Source organism: Sesamum indicum, linkage group LG1, assembly GCF_000512975.1.
Source record: "Sesamum indicum cultivar Zhongzhi No. 13 linkage group LG1, S_indicum_v1.0, whole genome shotgun sequence".
NCBI classification, from domain to species: domain Eukaryota; kingdom Viridiplantae; phylum Streptophyta; class Magnoliopsida; order Lamiales; family Pedaliaceae; genus Sesamum; species Sesamum indicum.
Window position 1 is genome coordinate 9443453 of NC_026145.1, and position 17008 is coordinate 9460460.

At 33.9% G+C, this 17008-nt stretch overlaps 4 protein-coding genes across 4 annotated transcripts; all 4 read right to left on the reverse strand.

The window, feature by feature from the left end:
* LOC105160154 (multicopper oxidase LPR1) lies at positions 74 to 4368 on the reverse strand. Its single transcript, XM_011077420.2, has 4 exons — positions 3906 to 4368; positions 609 to 2066; positions 343 to 405; positions 74 to 250 (listed from the first exon to the last, which is right to left on the reverse strand). Exons 1-3 carry the CDS (start codon positions 4116 to 4118, stop codon positions 352 to 354), a joined length of 1725 nt encoding a protein of 574 aa, XP_011075722.2. The 5' UTR covers positions 4119 to 4368; the 3' UTR covers positions 74 to 250; positions 343 to 351.
* Positions 9798 to 10715, reverse strand: LOC105161982. Its single transcript, XM_011079878.1, has 3 exons — positions 10652 to 10715; positions 10366 to 10565; positions 9798 to 10037 (listed from the first exon to the last, which is right to left on the reverse strand). Exons 1-3 carry the CDS (start codon positions 10713 to 10715, stop codon positions 9798 to 9800), a joined length of 504 nt encoding a protein of 167 aa, XP_011078180.1.
* Positions 12132 to 13297, reverse strand: LOC105160163 (heavy metal-associated isoprenylated plant protein 21). The gene is made up of 3 exons (XM_011077432.2): positions 13186 to 13297; positions 12959 to 13034; positions 12132 to 12887 (listed from the first exon to the last, which is right to left on the reverse strand). The coding sequence occupies exons 1-3, from the start codon at positions 13258 to 13260 to the stop codon at positions 12577 to 12579; spliced, it is 462 nt and encodes a 153-aa protein (XP_011075734.1). The 5' UTR covers positions 13261 to 13297; the 3' UTR covers positions 12132 to 12576.
* LOC105160171 lies at positions 13822 to 16305 on the reverse strand. The gene is made up of 4 exons (XM_011077443.2): positions 16143 to 16305; positions 15806 to 15900; positions 15122 to 15393; positions 13822 to 14996 (listed from the first exon to the last, which is right to left on the reverse strand). Exons 1-4 carry the CDS (start codon positions 16170 to 16172, stop codon positions 14179 to 14181), a joined length of 1215 nt encoding a protein of 404 aa, XP_011075745.1. The 5' UTR covers positions 16173 to 16305; the 3' UTR covers positions 13822 to 14178.

Sequence of the window (17008 nt, forward strand, 5' to 3'; positions counted from 1 at the left end):
TTATCTTTATTTTTCTCTCTATCTCTCCACAAAATACCTCAAAATAAGTTAAAAACAAAACCAAACATAGCGATGGTTTTTCAATATTTCTCTTCCTTTACATTATTCGATTATTTTCCAAGATATATGTAATCATGAATATCATGCAAATACAAAGTGTAGAATAACATTTTTGTGGCATAATATTGTCTCCATATGTCATCAATGTGCTGCTGCAGCTCTACTTCAAGAACGCTGCATGTAATTGCTTCTGCACCAAACATCAAATAAAATATTAATCTCTGAAGATGATTTAAGGAGCAATAATGAATAGAGAAGAAATTATTTACAAATATCATTCACCTCCATGCATCAATTAGTGAATTTCAAGGGTCTCATCATAACGTTATCCTCATGATCCAAGATCTGCAATTTCATTAGTAAAATCATCATATCTACATGCAATACACAACGTACATATGTAGTTCAGACTTCAACACTGAGAAGCAGAAAACTTCGACACTGTCAACAGTATTAATTTTATATATCGCATGTAGTAGCTATCTAAGCAAGAAATGGATTTCCGGCTCAAACGTTAACCATGCTGTATTGAGGTAGGAACCACTTACATGGCAATGGTAAACGTAGCCCGGCTCTGCAGTGGCATCAAAAGGATATGAAGCATTCGAGTGAATATACGAATACCTCACTAGTATCTTCGTCATGTATCCTGGCATCATCTTGTACACATTTTTCCATCCCTTCTCATGGGCAGGCACCTCTATTTTCTTGCCACGTGCGTACTTGTCGACTTGGCATTTGATGGCGTCGTTGATTTTCTTCATGCATTCTCTGAATTTATCCACATCCAGCAACTCCGTCTGATCTAAAGCCACAAAAAGTCCCAAATGGATGTGCAATGGATGATTATCCTCTGTCAAGTTGATTATGTTCCAAATCTCAGTGGAACCAACCTTAGCTATCTCAGTCACCGGAGCTTCATATGGCTTCCCATTGATATATAAATGCATAGGCTCGTCGGTGTTGCTAGCGTACTCATACAGAGCAATGTACCTTGTGATGGATGCATCGGACAAATTTGGTGACGGATATTTGATCAACTTGGTTGGGATTTTCGACTTGTCCAGCACGTGGCCGGCCTTTATGATGAACTTCATGACTTTGCTATTTGCTTCATTGACAGGATCTCCGGAAGGGTAGGGATATGGTGCATCATTACACAAGATAGCTGAATCCGAGTTGGAGTTTGAGAAGTCAACAATCAGATCAGCAATCTCAGATGGTGCTAGCAGAAATTCCTTGATCATCAGTGGCTTCTCATTGTATGCTGAGTCTGATCCCACATGGATAAAACCCAAGCCATTGGAGAAGTAGAACTTGAAAAACCTCGCATTGCTTGCATTAATGATTCTAAACCGGTATTTTCTCCTTCGAACAATCATGTAGGGCCACGCCTTCCCGTTGACTACAATCGCATCCCCAAAGTACTCCGGTTGCCATTGAGGATGTATTGAGGGGTTGTTTCCTGTAGAATTCATGAATATTGAACCGTCCGTACGAAAGCTACGATCGCATACAACCAACGGACGATCAAATTCATCGTCGTATGGGAGTCCAAGTGGCAACTCGACATGTGGTTGTCGGATTATGTATGCTCCGACTAGGCCAGCCAAAAGGTTGACTCTAGTCAATCCCATTGCATGATCATGGTACCACAACGTCCCAGGATGCTGAAGATTGTGGTAGCGATAAGTTTTCTTTGTCCAAGAGGGGCCCCGCTCTTTGAACCCGGACGTGAACCATGCAGTCGAGTGGCCATCACTCTCCGGTTCATCGATGCCGCCATGGAGGTGCACCACCGTGGGAATGCCCTTTCCTTTGTGAGGTATGGCTGTCGGAATAGTGGGGTCCCATGGCAATATGTGCTTAGAGGGGAGATGATTTGTCCACTTCACAAGAGTTTCAACTCCATGGAGGGCTTCAATTGTAGGACCGGGAACTGTTGCTGCTTCCTTTGACGTACCATACGCGAAAACTCGGGTTGGAGGAAGATCTCTATGAAATTTCTGCAACCAAAAATAGCCAACTAAATCATATATCATTCCATCAAGTTCAAACACACCAACAATGTGGGTGAAACACAAAATGGGAAATATTCATCTAATTGATATTAATATTAAATGATTGTCTCCCTATCAATTTAAAATTTAAAATAAAGTGATCGCTTAGTAGTAACCATAGTCAAATGCTAGCAAAATTCTGTGATTAATTCAAATCTTCTATTCCATTCCTATTTAGTGTATCATCTCACCACACTTGTGAAATTTTTTCTACCAGTTCTTTTTTTTTTGAAATTTTCTATCTAACTCGTCTGCTTTTTTTACTATTTTTTTAGAAAAAGAAACAAATACAACGAGAGCAAAATTGACAATTTCAGACCTCCATTTAAGAATAAGTTTATAACATAAGTTCATCAAACAATAAGAATACTAATAATTTTTCAAATAATAAGAAGTTATTCGTGATTATGTCAAATCTCAATAAAACTCGTTGTAATTAACTCTAAAATGAAACGTAGGATGCAATCATTGGCCTACTCCATCAATTTTGTCAATTAGAGTTAAAAATGATCTTGTATCATATTGTTCTGTCACACCAACACATTAACAAGCGTTCTGATTAGAACCTTAGGTAGTTAATGGACATTAATAATACATGATTATGCTAGGGCAGATTTAGTAAATATATGTCCATTAACGGGGCATAAAAGTGATACGTGGGACAATGTTTCCATCCGTTAATAAAGTAATTAAATTATTAATTAATACAAAGTGCATGGGGTTTCCAGAAGAATATTATTAAGTACATGTAAGAAAATTTAAGTCCTCCTACCATTACCATTACCATTACCAACTCATAAGTGATGCTGACATGTATTCCAAAACAGAAGACTAATAAAATCAAATTTAAGGTGGTGATAGTGGACAGCATCTGGAGTGCTGAATTTAACTGGAAGAAGAACAAGACAACCTTTTTTCTCAGTTGTATTAGGACAGTTCAAGCTGCACTCAGACCAAAAGCTGTGTTTCTGTCTAATTACCAAAATGTCCTCCTACACCTAATTATGATTCTTTGGAATAGAATAACATAAAGACAAGGAAAAGGCATAGGAAAAGATGAAAGGACATGTTACATCAAAGAAAAAAATGAAATGCAAGCAAGGTCAAAATTGAGAAAGAAAGGGAAATTTTGGTATAGAAGTAATTCCAGCTGGAATCTTTTGCCAACTTTGGTTTCGGTACTTGGACAAATTAAACTAGGTAGTCAAGAAAACACAAGCAAATGTTGACGATTGGGTTGAGAATAAAAGAAAAAGGCAAATGAGATGAGATGGGAAAGATGATAGCTGACTTTATGTGAAGAGAAAAGCAGTGAGCCTATTCACATTGATTTTTAACTTCATTTGAACGTGGGCTCTACTATGAGTAATCAAACAATGAGAAAGAAAAGGTCTAACACAAACTAGGCATCAGCCCGTGGGGGTTCGGTGATTAATCATATGACAAATGTACGAGATAATTTGCAATTTGAGATAGGTGGTCAGAAAATGTGTTGGTGTAAGTTTGGAGTTATTTGAAATAGAGATAGAGATAGAAAGATGGGAAGAGGAAGACCACTGATTAGGTATGCAATGTAATACACGGGTGGGGTGCAGTCTCCAAAAGATTCTCTGGAGTAGTACTGCTGTAAATTATTTAAACTCATTCATTTTCGTCTTATTACTAATGCCTCTTACTTTAATCATCCACACCTCGCTATATATATCTATGGATTTTAATTTCTTTCAAGTTGAAAAGTTTGAGATGAAAAGAGAAAGAAAGAGTTGGTAAATGGAGAAAACTTACCCATTTCTTGGAAAACATCCCGATACGCAGTGATTTGGGAAGAGGAGAGGCATTGAGGAGATGGAAACCTTTGATTCTGGGCATGTCTGGCACTTCATCCACAAACATCTCCAACTGGGATGGGCTTATCAACCCATCTCCTCCCCATGCATAATTCACATTTCCCATCACTAAAACAACACAAATCAACTCTAAAACTAACAATTTCTCCATTCTTCTCGATGTTATATATATATATATATGTACGTGTGTAGAAGAAGAAGGAGGAGTCAGATTGGTGCAGACAGTATAGAGCAAGAAGTGAGAAGGTTTGGTGACGCTTCCTTCACATGTTAAAGACAGAAAAAGTAGAGTAGTGTGGGTGTGCGCTTTTATGGGTTGAATGAGGAAAAAGAAAATGTTTTTTTCTTTAATTTTTGGAGTAGAAATGAGAATGGCAGAGAAGAATGATAGATATGAGGGTGAATGTGAGTTTGACAATGAAAGGATGCCCATGGTTGCATCTAGTGGCGGTGGGCTTCGATGTCTCCGCTGAAAAGTAAAGCAACCAAACCGGGACTTTCAGGCTATGCCTCGGATTACATTTTCATTAATTACTAAATTAATTCTTTCATCTTTAATTTAATGCTATTTTAAGACTACTAATTCAAATTTCAACCAATTATACCATACATTTATGATATCATTGTTTTACAGTGCAAGAAAAGTAACAAATTACATACTAAGTGAATTATATTTAGAGATATTAATTACAATCCCTCCCCTGAAGTTTAGTATAATTTACGCAGACCTCATGTGATTTGAAAAATTACATCTATATTTATCTTCAATTTACTGATTTATTACAGGCCAAACAAATATATTTATAACCAAATTACCATCATACTCTTCACGCATTAATACATATGAGGATGTATATCTTCACCATATATAGAGTTTAGTTGGAAAAAAATATTTGAGCTATAATAAGTCAATCAAGTGTAAATATTAATTTTTATTCAGTTATTTTTTTGGTAATATTAATAAATTTGGTGAATTTTAACTAATGGGGACTTATTGATTAAATAGAAGCAAACTTCAAAAGTGTTATATATATGTAATTTTTAAATCCATATGAGATTTACGTACAATTATATTAAACCTCTCCAATGATCCCCTATATTTACTAGGTAATCGATTTGATTGGATCGTAGAGCTGATAAGAATTTTCCTCTTATTACATTGTCCGGCATAATTGTATATTTATTTCTTCAACCGTTTCGAATGAAGTGGATTCCCTAAACAAAAATTCACTATCCCTCGTAATTGCTAGTTGGATGCTGACACCCAAGTCAATTAAATTACCAGAATTCGAATTTAGATTTGTTTGAAAAGTCAGCAGATCAATGGGATTGTTGAATATCAGAATTCTAGTGAATAAAAAAGAGAGGGTGAAAATGATGCGCACTTCTGATTGAAACTCCTGCAGAATGATTATCGTAGAATTTATGCTTGATAACCACAGAAAATATCGCCAGCGGATTATGGTGAGAACCAAAAATCAAATAGACAATACGAAGATATTAATATTAAATAATATTTTTTATTTTATAATTTAATTTTTTTAAATAAGATGATTGTTTAATATGATATCAGGTGAAATAAAAATTCTCAAAATCTCTTTATGGTCGAACATGTTAAGATATTAATATTATTTGTTTTCTCCTTTTTAATATTCAACCTTTTATGTAAGCAAAGTTGATAATTAAATAATCGAGCGTTCTTGGCCATATTTACTTGTTAGTTGTGTGTTAATTAATGGATTCTGTCCGCAGTTTAATTATTACCGCCCCCAATCGAAATTATTGTATTAATCGTCACCAATCTAATTTAAAGTGGTAATATTTTAATCTAACAAAGGTTAAAATTCGAAAGTCAATAATAATTTTCAGGCATGATCTGATCATGTGGATATTGCTGGCAATACGATAAAAAGGCTACCGCTTCATGATGACTCAGTGAGGGTCCAGTGATCAATCATCAATTCAATAAACGAAGAGCCAGTTTGAGAAAATATCAAAACAGTAAATTTAGTCATTATTGTGGTATTTATACAGACAGTGAGTATGTTTGTAAAAACTATTATTATATCCTTAAAAATGTTCCTATTAATTAAATGATGATTTTAAATTTGTCGGAAAAATTATATTTTAAATGACAATAATTTTAATATTATCATAATATAAGAAATTAGTAACAAAAAATGTGTAGTAAATTATTATTATAAATAATTAACGACACATCTATAACTAGGACACAAATATAATCATAATAAATGTGTGGCTGTTCAATTTTTGTTGCTAATATATATTTTTTTCTAGAGAGATGGTCCATTATTTTTCTAGATTGAGAAATGCGATGGAATGGTTATGGAAGACATGTCAATTGTATTTGGCATCAATTTGAGATATTTGATGGGTTTTTTGCAGTTAGAATGACGTGGAGGGTTTATAGGCCATTGGAAGACCGAGTAAATACAACCACTACTTTCCTACATTCTTAAATTGATGAGATACGGTTTTGGCTAATTTTTTCATATCATCCTCCCGACATATATAGCTTCACCTTGACTTGGGTTGATACAGTCATGCAGTTTAATTTGATTAAGTTAAGAAACAAGATTTGAATCTGTCGCGTACTAGGATGAGTAGTTAGATTGAGGGATAATTATGTTGACTGATTCGGATTTATGATTTATTTACATAAATTATTTATATTTTTTATATAATTATAAAAACTACTTTTAGCAACAAAAAAATAAAGTTAGTTTGTATTAGTATTAACATTTTCTAGAGATGTATGTATAGTTTGTCAAAAAAATAGGGATGATCAGTGTAAATAATGTTGATGTTTTTTATGGACATATGTGTAATTTTTTAAAAGAGATGGATGATTTGTGAAAATAAATTATAGATAAGGAGGTGTAGATATAATTATCTTTTAAGACCAGCTTTACTTTGAGTTATTAGTTGGGATATCCCACTTAATCATTTTTAATTTTTTATTTTGAATTGAGCCGATATTAGGAGCTACAATCCGCTACTGTAGCTGATTATGGCTGAATTGCAATATTAAAGTTATTTATACCACTTAAGTCTCGTCATACTAAATAGAGGACGCAAATTTATGAATGACCAAGTATTTGGATAGTAGTATACTCTTTCATATACTATAAGAAAAAGTAGACAAGTGTTGTAGGATATATACTTGGGAAATTACTTTTATTTTCTTGAAACAAATTATTTCAAGGGAAACTCTCAATTAAATTGTTTACTTGGTCTGTGATGGAGTTGTAATTGCCCACACGAAACTTCATCAAAAAATAAATGATTTCAATTCTTTTTCGCATGTTTGGTGACATTAACTTGAAAAATAATATAAAATAAATAAAAAATTATCCCCTTCAATTTTTAGTTCAATTTATTATTTTTTGTTTAGTATGAAAATTCCATTTCATTTCCATGATACATTGGTACTATCATATACACCAAGATAATGACTGCTCATAATAAGATTAATCTTGACTAAACAAAATAATTTCATTGGTCAACTATTTCAATCCGATTCAATTTTAAAAATAGAACATTACCATTTATTAGCCTTAGCGATGACATGTTATTCATATATGCATATAATAAATTAATATTTTATATTTTAAAATATATTATGAATAAAATAAAATATATATAAATTGATGCATCATATTTTTTTAATAGAAAGAAAGAAAGCAACAAAAAAAAAAAAGAAAATCAACTTAAACATATTATTAGTATAATAATAAAATTGGTGTTGCGGTGTCATAACTGTTATTGGTGTTTGGTTAGACCGGGTAATCGTATAATCAAATAACCAAAATTAAAAATATATTTATATTATATATTATAGTTTTATAAAATATTATAATATATAGATTATGTTTATAATTTATAAATATGTATTATATTATAATAATGTAATTTAATATCTACTTATTTTAAATTTAAAATATAAAAATAAAAAAGATTTTTTTTCTTATGAATTCGGTAAGTTGGTTATTAATCGAACTGAACCGACAAATATTTGATTATAACCAAATTGAACTAATCAGTTTGGTTCGATTTTCAATACGCCGAAACTTTTGGTTAATCATTGGTTCAATTTGGCTAATCAAATTGAACACTCTTATAAATGACGGGTACAAATAAAAAATAATAAAAAATTTAATTAGTATGATTTGCAAAAAAACGGACAGGTTTGATTGAATCTAGAAGCGCATGGGTCTTGAGTGGGGTAAAATAAATTGGGTAGGGTTTGAATCTATATTAATTCGTTTGAATTTTCTTTTTATCAGGGCCTGAATAGAATAAGATTTTACCAATTGGTAGATCTTAAGTGAATGTATGAGTCACAACATTATATCGAAGATCAATGTAATTTGTGCGGAATTGGACAGTAATTGTAGTAGTAGTAGCCAGTGCTTCGAGGAATCACTGCGAAGAATGATTCAGCATGTTCATCTGGGGTTTGTTGCCTATTCAGCATGTTTATCATCATCATGGATGAAGGATTAGTCTGCCCTGTTGCACATCACGGAAATCCTCCAAGACTCCTCTGGAAAACACTGTTTGCTTGGGCGTCCTGGAATTCCACCTCCTCCAACCCCATTGGAATTCGCCCGAAAACAGCAGCAATAATATTAATTAATGATTTTAAAATTATAGCAATAGTAAAACTTGATAGAATTTTTAAAGAACTACGAATTAATTTCTCAGTCAATTGTGGTAACCAAATGTGAGGAGTTTGAATTAAAAATTATTACTCACTAATAGAAACTAAACAAAAAGTAGAAATAAATTACAAGGAAGAAATCAGTAGAGAAGAACTCTGACCCAAGGGAGTGTATCACCCAATTGTTATGTATCACACAAGATTAATTTTATAACCAAGCATTCAACCTTGAAATCTATTAGGATAGCCATAATAAATTCCTATTTTTCTATTGTAATTGACTTGACTCAAATATTTAAATTAAAACTTATTATCTCACGACTAGGTACGATAGTGTTCCATATCAATTCAATAATAACATTTGTATCAGCGAAAACAGTTGAACCTAGATCAAACAAATGAGATGGCTGCAATTATCTAACCTAGTTTTTTTGTCCCTACAAATAAATCATGGGAAGCACACAATCATTTTGCTTGCTACTCGTATCACTTATTCATGACAATTACAGATCACTGAACTCATTAATAATAGTAGAATAATTAATATCTAATCGAATTGTCAGATCTATCAATAATAATCATTCCATATGATGTAAATTAAACAAGAAATACTTGACGAAATTAGATAAAAATCAAGATTTCAAAGCATCACAATTGGGTTTAACCTTTTTCTTGAAAAAGAAAAGGATTTAGCTAAATATCATCTGTGTAGAAAATCCTACTGAAAAACATAAAAAAAAGAAAAAGAAAAAGAGGAGAGATGACCTAAACTAATAGAGTAATAAAAATATGAAATTGTATGCTTGATCTTCAGCCTTCACACTCCTTTTATAGCACCAAAAACGTCCTCTCTTGCCTTTCAACTTGCGGTTTGAAAAGGGAAACAAATCACGGTAACAAATCTTTTCAAATTATCCATTTTCGTCCAAATAGACTCGAGCAATCAATAGGGAGTGATCACGTCTTATTGAGTATTCAAGTTTGTTTTTGTCCTTCTTTTCTTGATTACTTTTTTAGTCTAATTGTACCATTTTGTCTCTATTTTCATCAAATCTTGTCATAACAACTCTTACATTCGAAAGATGGATAATTCAAAGATGCATGCAATAAAATCCTCCCAAAATAGACATGCATAGACGTGTTAAATTATGTCTTATCACCATTTCCATGAAAACCGGTAGGATTCATCATAATGCCGATGTCATTTGCCCTTTTCGCCTCACCAAGGTGGTCCATGTTTCCACCGGCAGCTAACTGTTTGTTGTTCTTTTTCAGGGCATCCAGTGTGTTTTGATCAAGCCCACCGCCAAGATTAGCCTTAGTTACCATATTCTGACTCGGGCTTCCTTTCGTTCCAGCATTATGATTCCCATTTGCAGCAGCATTCTAGTTTTGAAGGAAATCATGTTCTGCCAGCTCTTCATGCTCATGCTCTGCAAGCTCTGACTGCATTCAGCTGGTTTGTCACTGCCTCAGGAAGAAGCACGTTCTTTCTGTATCGCTTTTGTTCTTTTAAGTGAAATAACGTTTTCTTCACTTGTATGCTCACACACAGTCGCTGTTTCACTTTTACTACTTTTGTAAGTAGAATAGCACTTTTCATTGGTTAGAGATCACTTAGAATTAACTAAACATTGTTAATAGTAGTTAATCCGTGTTTACTTCTCCCGCTGTAATTTAAAAGGAGCCTGGAATCACAGCATCTTGGTGATACAGAGGAATACAGAAAATGGCTTTTATCCCTTTGTTTCTTGTTTTTGAGTTGATTTTTCGACAAGTTCATCTTTGCAGCCATGGCCCTGTTAACTTTCTTGGCATTAGCTTCAGCTTGTTGCTTGAGAAAAGCAAGTTGAATTATCTTATCCCTGATATGTTTCATTTCCTCCTCGTCCTCATCATCATCAAGGCACTTGCCTTCTTCCTCAGAAATGAAAGCAAATTGACATGGCTTTTGCCCTTCGATGTTGTTCTTATCATCAACCGCATTTTTGCATGCTTACCAGCCCTCACTAGTCTCTTTTCTAGAGTTGCAGAATCCAAAGTTCCTGAAACAGTGACGGCCATCTGTTGTTCCGAGTAGGAGTGGCAAATGGGTGAGTTGGGTCCAAATGGGTCGAGGTTAAAATGGGTCTAATTGAAGGGTTGGGTCAAGTTAATATAAATCATTTTATCAATTTGAATTTAAATACTTCAAATTGGACACAATGAAAATAAAAAAGAACAATATTTGAATTATTAAAAAATATAACTACTACTTATAATGTAATACAACTAAACTTGTATTACACGTCATTTCTATTTAATGACTATATTTTTTAAGATTCATTTGCTAAATTAAAACGTAAAAAAATCTACTAAATATCTAACATAATACTATATTTTATCAAAATAAGTCATAACATATTGAATGTTTACCTTGAATGAACACCGCATCAAGTTGTGCTACCAAATTCTCTATATTAGTTGAGAGACAATTTTCGTACATGTGTGCGATAGAAAGAGGGTTGTGTGTGAGAGAAAGAGAGATGTGAGAGTGTGTGCGTGTGTGTATGAAGGAAAAAGAGTTGTGAGCTTTTTTTTTTTTTTTTGTGTGTGTGTGTTAGAGAGAGTGTGTATACGGAGAAAGAAGAAATTTGTGGGTTCTTTTAGTTATTTTTTATTTTAGTTTATGAGTTGAACCCATTAAAACCCATATTAAACCTTTCAGCAACTCTTATTCAATCCATACAAAATATAATTTTATTTAATTTCAATCCGTATCAACTCATTTTAAAATATAACCAACTCAACTCAACACAAATCAAAATTAATTAAGCTGGATTAGATTAAACCCATGGATCTTAACCCATTTTGCCACTCCTAGTTCCAAGTCTACGTTTACATGGAAAACTCCTGCGAGCAAGAGATTAAAGAAGAGAAAAGGCTACAATGAGAAGCAACAAGAAAGATCAAAGATTGAGAGCAATCAGATTCTCTAATTACAGCCCTCTTTCCCACAAGGAACACTTTAACGTTCATTCAGTAGCATGTAAAAGTAGCTATATACGGCACCGCCCCAATTGAGACCATTTTGGGCGGACCTCAAATTTTGTAAACATTGCACTGCACTTCACCTAGTGCAACATACTAAACACGCCCTTATACTTGAAATACTATTTTTCTTAATAATACTATACAATTGAAAAAAAAAAATACCACTATCTTCACTATTATAAACTACTTTTAAAATTATATATATATATATAATATTTTTTCAATAAATATATTTTAATTTGGCTTAAAAAAAGAAGAAGCATGATAGCCTCTAATTATGTTAAATAGTAAATTTGCTTCTTAAGATATTGATTCGTTAGAATCAATCGAACAAGGTTGAACTGAGATTTTAACAAATAAAAAAACTGGTGCAATATTGAGAAAAGCAATTATCAATGACTAACAATACATAATTATATATGATATCATAATGATGCACATAACCCTCTAAAAATTAGTCGATGAGATTTGATGGGAGTTCAAAATTCTATAAAAAAAAAAAAGAAAAAAGAAATTTTATTGCATTGAACTTAATGATACCCAAACCAACTCGTTTTCGGTCCGACCCATACATTTGAACTTCTTTAAATCCGATCTATATATTTGAACAAATTTAAATCCGATCCGTAATAAACCCAATACAACCCACTCATTTGCCACCTATAGATTAAGTATACTTGGGCCTTCTGTTTACTTACTTGGGAACATTGGGCCTCAGCACTCCGATATAATTTCTTTTTCATAACACCAATATACATTTACATGATGATATACGTACATACGGCATATCAACATGGATGAACAAAAAACATATAGGAATGATTTAATTCTCTGGATTTTATTTATTTTTAATATAAAGAGACAAGAAATGTATTGAATAAAAATTGGGGTGTCACATAATAGAGCATGCATCAACATTTTCATCACTGAAAAGTGTGGTATAGTTGTGGAGAGTGTGAGGGGCATTTGAGGTTGGCAATGGGTCTGGGAACGCCTCGGCAACATTCCTCACATATCCGGATGGTGCCTTCTTGTCATAGGCCTCAAGAGCATAAGGGTAATATGTTAAGTTGTACTGGACGTAGGGCCAAAATTCAGCTTTCTTTCCCGTGCTCTTCACTCTATTTAACACCTTGTTTGGTTCCACGTATCCACTTACTCTAACTCGGCTTTGCTTTCTGTTTATCTCCACACATCTTACACCTACATTAGTTCCAACATTTTTTATTACCTACAACAATTAACAAAATAATAACAAAAGGAAGAGGAAATACCATTAATTGAGGAAACGGCGTTTCTAACTCTCCTCTCGCATCCTTCGCAATCCATTTTCACCTTGATTTCAACCGTCTGCATGCAAATTTGAGTTAAAAGAGTATGTATATATCCTAATAAAATATACGAAATTAAGTATTTTAACAAAAAAAACATAATGAAATAGAATGGTAATTGTGTGTAATGGACATGATGATGGATATATAGGTAGTAGTTGGGTACGTACCTGCATTGGCTTCCGTATGCTGTTTCTGGTGCTTGTAACTGCACATACATCGGACATATGGTCTACAAAACCCATATTGCTTTTTCAACTTCGTTCTTTCTTTCCCTTTGGAGCTTGGGATGTATAAATTTGATATTTGAGGTACGTACTGTGTTATATATTTATGATGAGAAATTGATGTGAGCACGCAAGCGACTTGTGTTACCTAATCATGATGCAATCTAATATGAGGCTGGACAAGTGGGGTCTGGCCATTTTAATTGTTTGCCCCCCCATCCAGTTTATGACTTTTGAAAATTATTATTTCGCGTGTTGTACTTGGAACGCGGATTTTTGTGATGTGAAAAGGAATTTGGCAATGAATTAATGTTGGGTGGAGTGCAAACTGTAGTTTCGCTGGCAATTATGAAATTGATATAAGGCATCATCAACAAATTTAATTACTAGCTTTAGCTTAGTGGGTCTCATCAAGACTTAATGGGGACTTTCACTATGTGGAGCACGCAATTTATAAATATAATTGGGTTGTTTATATAATTTTGAAAATATTAAGGGGCGATAAAGAATTATTTCAATTTAACAATTCAAATGCAAGGGGGCTTTACAGCTTGCGCATACTGGCTTTAGAATCACAAGCTGTTCACGCGGTGACACTATGCCACTTCCCATCAAATAAATAATTTACGAAAAATTGGTTTCTTGAATAATGAATCGTAACACAAATTTGTACTGTTTGGTGAATTAATTTCACCATTAACGATCACCTTTTTGGGTTTTATGAATGGATTTCTATGATAATCTGGCAAGTGAACTCTTCTTTCTGCCAAATCAATACAGACCAAACTAAAACCGGTGAGGAGCGAAACTCAGCTCAAATCTAAAACTAGGGGAAACGAAAAACTACTGCTCGTGTCAATCCTCCTAGTACAATGTTGGAATTAAGTCTCAACCAAAACTGCTGTGCTTAAAGTAGACCCTTCCTACCAATTTGGCTTAGCTCCACCTCCTTCGGTCCTCTTCCTCATCAACAGGAGTATACCATGAAGGTCGTCGTTTCAAGTTACTCAACCTGTAGTTCAAGAGAATCTCTTCGTTAGAGATTTCCCTGGTAGCCACGAGAACTAGAGTCTTGAGAATAGGAACATCTGTCACCAAGCTGCTCGACTTCCAGGATTTAAACCAAAAGCTGCCCAACTTCTTCATTTTTACCTCTTCTCCTTTTCCAAATGAGATATTTGGTATGTAAGTTCTCATTTGCTTCTCAGTTAGAGGAAAGTCATAGGGGCAGACCATTACATTGGGGGCCATATCTTTGGCTGGATGGTTGGCAAAATGAGCAAAAGCCAGAGGATTTCTCCTCTCCAGTACTTCTCCTTTACTCCCTACTTTTGCACCATCCAGAGGTTTATTAAGCAGTTTCCAGACTCGGTCTGAACCAGTTTCACCACCATCAGCATTTAGTCTAGGTTCTGGAATGCTTGCTCCATCCCACATTTCACGAGTTTCACCCCCAGAACCCCAAGGCTGAGCATTGATCACGGTTCCATCATACCTTGTGATCAAATAAGGGTTTTGTAGATCGACTCTTGGGTATCCAGGAATGTAACGGTAGTATGCAGGTGAGTATATCACACCAGGGTATATAGCTATCACGGAACCCACATCAGCTTCGCCATCCAAGTATAAACCTTGGCCAGCATCTTCGTGTTGAATTTGAGATGGCTTGACTTCAAGAGTGTATCCAGTAAAATCCTTTAGTTTCTGTGAGAGCTCAAAACGCTTTAATGGCTTTGTTTCCACCACAGATGTGCCTAGTACATATGCGCTCATCAATTTCCGGAGGCAAACATCAACATCGAATACTTATTTGAAGTCTTCGACAAAAGTTATTTGTTCATTTAAGAAGCAGCATAAGTCGAATGTTGATGTTACTCACCAGGATTATCAGAAGTAGCAGTACCACCAACAGCAAGACCAAGACCACTGCGTCGGGGAGCAGCATTTCTTTCTGAAGACTTGTCAGGACTGCCACTGCCCGTCTTTGAATCAGGGAGAAGAATTTCATCCATGTGCATGCAAAAGTTACTTAACTGTTCATGAATATTTTCTTGAACTTGCTTCTGCTGCTCAGCTAGAGAGGCCTTACTCGCCATGTCAATGATCTCATCTGCATCCGCTTCATCAGCATTCTTTCCCAAGCGGTTGTAGCTGAATATATAATTCGTTTATGAGGAAACGGACCACATTGCAAATGCAAACAAACAAAGGCAATATTATGTGTGATATCCAGTAATAGGATCAGGTAACATCACATGTTATAGCTTCCCAGATAACTGCTAGGGCCGACATACAGATTACTAAAAGGCACCATTACTATAACTAAAACAAAACCAAGGTATACAAAAAGCCGTTTAAGTTTAGCTCCCTGTTCAAACAAGTTTAAGGGATATTGCTGCATAGTTAATCACTTGACTGCATACTGTACAGTGCCATTTTATAAAAGTGATTCAGACACAAGTATGGAATAAAATTTGAATGGAAAATTCACTACCCGCTCAGTACTAAACTGCAGAACGAATCACGCTGAAAAATGTTAGCTCAAAATGTCAATGGCACTCACCTGGTATAAAGAAAAAGCCGGTTCATATCGGCTTCGAACTGAAGGTGCCTTCCATCCTTAGCAAACGTGGGACTTTTCGCAAGCACTTTGACTGCCTAAATTAAACACTTAATAACACAGTCATTCCACGTAATATTTCAATCCATAACAACAGCTAGACAAAGATTGAGTGGAAATACTCCAAAAGAAACGATTTTTACAAGCCGTCGTGAACATGGGCACTAAATTAGACGAGATTAGGATGCTAATCTTAAGCAATTCCTTGAATTTGTAATGCCAATTAGAATGAGAATTGCCAACATTTTTTCCAATTAAAACAAGAATACCAAGAAGTTACCTCTTGAAATCTTTTAAACAGAAACGCCATGGCTGGCTAATGGTTGCAGAAATTTGCGCCCACTCTACTGCTGAGTGCTGAGTGAAGTTGGGTGTTCGATCTTGAGAGTCTATAAAGTCAAACAAGGGTAAAAGTCGGGGAAGCTTTGTGTAAATACTGCAAATGTGGGGGTTCAGGCATATATTTTCATTAAGTCTTTTTTTGTTCAGAATTTTGCTAATAAAATCAATTAGTTTACGTCTATCAATATTTTAATGGAACTTCAGTTTTGTAATAAATATCAAATTAAAATATATGAAATTCATTTAAATTGTAATCTACAATCTACATATCTTATAGTTCCATTTTTTTTATTGTATCTTTTTTTATCAATTGGAACTCTATCGATCTTTTGATAACATAACATTCAATTTTTGACAATATACCACCACACCAAATATGATAGAAAAAGATATGAGGACCACATGAGATTGAAATCAAAATATATGAGAATGAAGAGTAATAATTTTATAAAATTAAAATTTGCAAATTGACATTCATTCCAGTATTTAAATTTATATTAAAACTATAATAAAAATTTAAATGTGATATTTTGTTCTACCAAATCTTTTAATTTTTCTATCTTTTTTTTATTATATTTTTAAAAAATTTCACCTAATTGAATAATCCTAGTTAAATAAAGCATGGACTTATATGAACTATCAACTTCTGTAAAATGATTAAATCTCCACCAGAAAAAAAGTTCAGTTCTGAACACATTTTCTGTAAATATGTATGTCTATTTTAAATTTTGATGCTTATTCAAATACGAATACTCTTAGGTACAATCACTTCAATAGTATATCCGTTGCTTATGTCTCATTTGG

What these genes read in the sequence shown, in the direction of transcription:
- LOC105160154 (XM_011077420.2), bottom strand. Translation starts at nt 4,118, where the DNA reads ATGGAGAAATTGTTAGTTTTAGAGTTGATTTGTGTTGTTTTAGTGATG. An exon ending in GGATGTTTTCCAAGAAATGG is followed by an intron (nt 2,067 to 3,905) that starts GTAAGTTTTCTC and finishes TTTTGGTTGCAG; the next exon opens with AAATTTCATAGAGATCTTCC. An exon ending in GCTACGTTTACCATTGCCAT is followed by an intron (nt 406 to 608) that starts GTAAGTGGTTCC and finishes ATGAAATTGCAG; the next exon opens with ATCTTGGATCATGAGGATAA.
- LOC105161982 (XM_011079878.1), bottom strand. Translation starts at nt 10,715, where the DNA reads ATGGCCGTCACTGTTTCAGGAACTTTGGATTCTGCAACTCTAGAAAAG. An exon ending in AAAGAGACTAGTGAGGGCTG is followed by an intron (nt 10,566 to 10,651) that starts GTAAGCATGCAA and finishes CTGAGGAAGAAG; the next exon opens with GCAAGTGCCTTGATGATGAT. An exon ending in GCCATTTTCTGTATTCCTCT is followed by an intron (nt 10,038 to 10,365) that starts GTATCACCAAGA and finishes CTTCAAAACTAG; the next exon opens with AATGCTGCTGCAAATGGGAA.
- LOC105160163 (XM_011077432.2), bottom strand. Translation starts at nt 13,260, where the DNA reads ATGGGTTTTGTAGACCATATGTCCGATGTATGTGCAGTTACAAGCACC. An exon ending in GCATACGGAAGCCAATGCAG is followed by an intron (nt 13,035 to 13,185) that starts GTACGTACCCAA and finishes ATTTGCATGCAG; the next exon opens with ACGGTTGAAATCAAGGTGAA. An exon ending in CGCCGTTTCCTCAATTAATG is followed by an intron (nt 12,888 to 12,958) that starts GTATTTCCTCTT and finishes GAACTAATGTAG; the next exon opens with GTGTAAGATGTGTGGAGATA.
- LOC105160171 (XM_011077443.2), bottom strand. Translation starts at nt 16,172, where the DNA reads ATGGCGTTTCTGTTTAAAAGATTTCAAGAG. An exon ending in CGGCTTTTTCTTTATACCAG is followed by an intron (nt 15,394 to 15,805) that starts GTGAGTGCCATT and finishes TTATATATTCAG; the next exon opens with CTACAACCGCTTGGGAAAGA. An exon ending in TGCTACTTCTGATAATCCTG is followed by an intron (nt 14,997 to 15,121) that starts GTGAGTAACATC and finishes CATATGTACTAG; the next exon opens with GCACATCTGTGGTGGAAACA.